We start from the raw sequence: 5,246 nt of genomic DNA, 5'->3' as shown, positions 1-5,246 counted from the left end.
ATATCTGTTCTTGTTATGGCTCTCACTTCTTTAGGGTATATACCTAGTAATGGGATGGCTGGGTCAAATGGTATTTGTATTTCCTCCCTGGCCAATTTTTGAGAAGCAGTTGGCCTTCTCCTTCTTCCTAGTCTGTCTTAGTCTGTAAGCTGTGTTGAAACCTGTGCACCACGTACAACTCTGCTGGCATCTGAAACACCAGCCTCAAGCCTCACAGCGATGCACATGTCCCACAGGATGACAAACTGACAGACAAGTTTGTTTCCCTTAGCTGGCCTTTTGTTGTGCTCATCATGTAATTGCAAAAGTAGATAGAGAATGGAAAGAGCCAGGAAGGCTACACTGACCTGCATTAAATGATTGACAACAGCAACCTGAAATGTTAGAAAGGAACCATAGCAGGAGTGAGTTTATGTTGATGGGGAAGAGCAACTCAGAAAATGAGGTGAGAATGGTGCACAAGTCAAAGAATGTCATCATATCACTGACTTGGACATGTAGAAACTGTTGAATTGGTGTGTATTCTAGTTTATGTATTCCCAACAACAAAGCAGCTCTGGTGGCATAGTGCCTAAGGCACTTGACTGCTAACCAGAATGCTGGCGGTTCAAACCCCCCAGCCACTCCTCAGAAGGAAGGTTGCGTAAGCTACATCCACAGTGATACTGCCTTGGAAACCCAAGGAGGGGTCGCTGTGAGTCGGAGACAACTTGATGGCACATAACAACAGCAACAGATAACTAAGACAGTGTCTTTCTGGACACTTCCATAACCCCTCTATATCAGTCTTCAAAATGTGTGCTTTAGTTCTCAAATCCTCTCTGGAATTAAGGGATAAATAATAAGATGGTGAAACAAGGCAAAGGCAGAGGAGGAGAATCTCTAGGGCTGTGTGTAAGTAAACAGCCTCAGAAGCCAGTTTTTGTGAATGGCAGTCCTAAGTGCTGTAATTGTACACATACATGTGTACAATTTGACACATGTATCTCAAATTATGTATAACGTAATTTCCTGTGGTATAAATTTATATTGTTATGTTTTGTTACACTTTTTAATATTCAAGTAAAATTAAAGTTTCTTTTTTTCTTCCAGTTTTCAAGGGCAGACTTTTGTGGTTTTGAAAGGGTAAGAACCTTTACATTGTTAAGAGTTAGAAGACAAGTGTTTACTTCATAATTTCACAGATGAGATGCAAGACAAAAACTCACAGAGTAACTCTGGTGGTATAGTGCCTAAGGCATTTATTTGACTGCTAAGCAGAAGCCTGGTTGTTCAAACCCACCCGTGACTCCTCGGAAGGAAGTTTGGGCAATCTACTTCCATTGTGATACCACCTCGGAAACCCAAGGAGGGGTCACTATGAGTCAGATCCAACTCGATGGCAGGGAATTTGGTTTTTGGTTTTTTGTTTGAGATTATCCTTGAAATTATTAATAGCATTTACAGTTTGAACTTTGAAATATATACACTTATTATCAGCAGTCATTAAATACTCATCCCTTCTGTTTCAGCGAAGTGTCCCTCTTTGTCTCAGGTGCAACCTCACCCCTTCCTCATACACTGTGGGCCCAGTGACTTCTGTCCAGGACTGCCCTGGTTCTTTGGGGACATTTCCTGCTCAGTTTCCCAGTTGAATAGAATAGAGCAGGGGCTGGAGTCACACTTTACTCACAAGTCCATCTACCTCAATGCCGCTCTGTGCCTACCTGGAGAGAGAGGCACTTCTCCCAGTTTGTACACAGGAGCTTTATATGCAGCAACAGCTCTGCTTCTGGCCTTTTGGGGGGTTTTGTTACAATGGTTAGTTCCTCTCTCTGCTACTAAATCAGGTCATTCCCATCCACATATCAACGTACTTCACTATAAAAGCAACAACAAAATTATGAGTTTTCTCCCCATTCTGTCCTGAGTCCTGCCCATGAACACACATGTGGATGTGCACACCCCCACACTGACACCTCCTAGGAGGAAGGATCACTTATTTCTTAGAAAGTGATGTACTGTTGTATGAGTCAGAGGGGAAGGGAAGGAGGGAAAGGACAGAGGGGACATGAATGACTGTGCAAATGGAATCCCAAACCAAAACTGTATCATCCAGGCATGAGGGTGAAGAAAACTTTTCACACACACAGGCACTAAGGGAGCTTACCACCCAGTGACCTCTCCTGGAGAGGGGTTTCTGAAACAAGGAGAACTAGGAGGTAAGCTGTAGGGTCTATGAGAGCAGGAGTCTTCTTTGTGTTCAGCACTAGATCCCGCTGTGCAGAGGATGCCAAACACAACCTAGGCACTTAGTAAGTATTTGTTGAAAGAATGGAATTGTGTAAAAAACAAGTCTCAACTTTTGTGTTTAATAATTGGGTGGAACCAGAATTCTAGATGGCATACAAGGAGGAATGAGAGTAGTTTTCAGTGAGTAATAAGAGTATCTTAGGCTCTGAAGCGTGGTGCCTACGGCACTTGACTGCTAACCAGAACGCTGATGGTTCAGACCCACCAGCCACTCCTCGGAAGGAAAATGGGGCAATCTACTTCCGTAGGGATACTGCCTCAGAAACCCAAGGAGGGGTCGCTGTGAGTCAGGTCCAACTCCACGGCACATAACAGCAACAACAAGGATCCTTGCTTGGCATTTGGATCAATATGATGAATAACTTCCAAATTTATTAGAATAATGTATAGTTCAACATATATGTTTAAGGAAAGAAGAAAGAAAAAGAATTATACCTAAACTTATAACCCCAAACCTTCCCATCAGTGGAGGTAAAAAAAAAAAAAATCAAAGAATAATCCATCAGTTACACAACAAGCAAGAAAGAACGAAAACAAATGGCTTGCTGTCCTCTGCATACTGGCAGTTTGGTTGTCACATCTGTACATCCATGGTTATTTTAGAGACAGTCTTCTATGGTCTAGAAAAAGATTCCTAGGTTCCTAGATTGTAAACTTCTACTGAAAAGTTAAGGGTGGAATGGACATCCAAAGCAAAGCAAACTGTTGCCACAAACTGATCCACCCTGTAGGACAGGTTAGGACTGCCCCATAGGGTCTCTATGAAAGCAGACCGTCACATCTTTCTTCCACAGAGAGGGGCTGGTGAGTTCCAATCACCAACCTTTCAGTTAGCAACTGAGCACTTAACCACTGTGCCTCCAGGGCTCCTTCGGAAGAGGCATATCCCACATCAGTCTGTCTTGGGACTCTTAGAATATCTTGGGACTTTTGGAGACCCTGAAAATAGCACATTTTTATGCTATTACTCAGGCTAGACCAACAAGGCCTCAGCTGTGCTGAAAGGCTAAGAACTTCTGGTATCTTCAGAAAGATAAAGTGTAGGCAGTGGTCTCTTCCATTAACATATGCTAATTCATGTGAAATTGCTTTTCTCATAAAAGCTTTTACTCATAAAAGCAGACATTTGGGGATGCTTTCTCTTTTGGAAACACTTGTCTAAGTAACAGTGAGAAAGGAAGCTAATGTCCATCATATACTAAGCAAGTTCACTCTCCTTGGCCAACTACGATGCTAACCACATCTGATACCTCGTTCCATGTTCCCCACAACTTGTTAGCCTAGCTCAGAGATCAGGAAACAGAAGAAGAAAGGAGGCAAGGGTGCTTCTGTCCAATTAGGGAGGTTAAATTGACCTAGTTACAACTCTGGGTAACATATTTCATTGATTCAAATGGGCCATTGAGTTTAACATGTGTTGTCATGTTGTAAAATACTAAAGAAGAAAAAGAGCTGCCATATAAGACTGTGACACGTTTCTACAGAAAAGATGTTCACATATAAACTGTATGCCCGAAATATGATCATCCTGCAGCTTCTGGCTGCTGTCAGGCCTCTGTGAAGACCCCTCGAGCCTCGTTACAACTAACAAGAATAAAAGGGAAACATGGACCCCTTGCAGCTGTGCTGAAAGTCTAAGAACTTCTGGTATCTTCAGAAAGATAAAGTGTAGGCAGTGGTCTCTTCCATTAACATATGCTAATTCATGTGAAATTGCTTTTCTTCTTATTCCTTTTTGTATATTGTTCAAAATGTATATTCTTTTTTCTTGTCCTTGTTCTTCAACCTTTTCTTTTGTCTACATAAAATATATCTTTTTATTTGCCTCACATATTTAAAGTCTCCAACTTTTAATTTTTTAATCACTTATTTCTATCCCTCAAGCCTACACGTTGCCTAATAGATATTTTTATTTATTTATATAGGCTGACTATGTCAAAGGAAAGTTGTGGTACAGTGAAAAGTGCTTTGCTAACAAAGAAAGCTTTGAAGGTGAGTATTAGCTAAAGACACATTAACAGGCCCTCATCAGTGCAGACAATACATGTGTTCTCTCGGTGCAGACAGTACACATGTTCTGTCAGTGCAGACAGTTCGTGTGTTCTGTCGGTGCAGACAGTATGTGTGTTGTATCAGTGCAGAGAGTACATGTGTTCTCTCAGTGCAGACAGTACGTGTGTTCTGTCGGTGCAGACAGTACGTGTCTTGTATCAGTGCAGAGAGTACGTGTGTCCTCTCAGTGCAGACAGTACATGTGTTCTCTCGGTGCAGTCAGTACGTGTGTTCTCTCGGTGCAGACAGTACGCGTGTTCTGTCGGTGCAGACAGTACGTGTGTTCTCTCAGTGCAGATAGTACGTGTGTTGTATCAGTGCAGACAGTGCACGTGTTCTCTCGGTGCAGACAGTACGCGTGTTCTGTCAGTGCAGACAGTTCGTGTGTTCTATCGGTGCAGACAGTACGTGTATTGTATCAGTGCAGAGAGTACATGTGTTCTCTCAATGCAGACAGTACGTGTGTTCTCTCAGTGCAGACAGTACATGTGTTCTCTCGGTGCAGACAGTACGTGTGTTCTATCGGTGCAGACAGTACGTGTGTTCTGTCTGTGCAGACAGTACGTGTGTTCTCTCGGTGCAGATGGTACATGTGTTGTGTCAGTGCAGACGGTACGTGTGTTCTGTCTGTGCAGACAGTACGTGTGTTCTCTCAGTGCAGACAGTATGTGTGTTCTCTCGGTGCAGACAGTACGTGTTTTCTGTCCTTGCAGATAGTTCGTGTGTTCTGTCGGTGCAGACAGTACACGTGTTGTATCAGTGCAGAGAGTACGTGTGTTCTCTCAGTGCAGACAGTACGTGTGTTCTGTCGGTGCAGACAGTACGTGTGTTCTCTCAGTGCAGACAGTACGCGTGTTCTGTCGGTGCAGACAGTACACGTGTTGTATCAGTGCAGAGAGTAC

At 43.0% G+C, this 5,246-nt stretch overlaps 1 protein-coding gene across 1 annotated transcript in view; it reads left to right on the top strand.

The window, feature by feature from the left end:
- The window catches only part of CATSPERB (cation channel sperm associated auxiliary subunit beta), a 171,534-nt gene that overhangs the window by 61,535 nt on the left and 104,753 nt on the right, over positions 1–5,246 (top strand). The window contains exons 9-10 of the mRNA XM_007944535.1: positions 1,093–1,125; positions 4,218–4,284. Coding sequence (XP_007942726.1) covers positions 1,093–1,125; positions 4,218–4,284 — 100 coding nt within the window. The remainder of the gene's footprint in view (positions 1–1,092; positions 1,126–4,217; positions 4,285–5,246) is intronic.

The sequence above is a fragment of the Orycteropus afer genome, unplaced genomic scaffold, assembly GCF_000298275.1.
Source record: "Orycteropus afer afer isolate SDZICR_OR568_19922 unplaced genomic scaffold, OryAfe1.0 scaffold00127, whole genome shotgun sequence".
NCBI classification, from domain to species: domain Eukaryota; kingdom Metazoa; phylum Chordata; class Mammalia; order Tubulidentata; family Orycteropodidae; genus Orycteropus; species Orycteropus afer.
The sequence above is the reverse complement of the archived record's forward strand: the minus strand, read 5'-3'. Positions and strand labels throughout refer to the sequence as shown.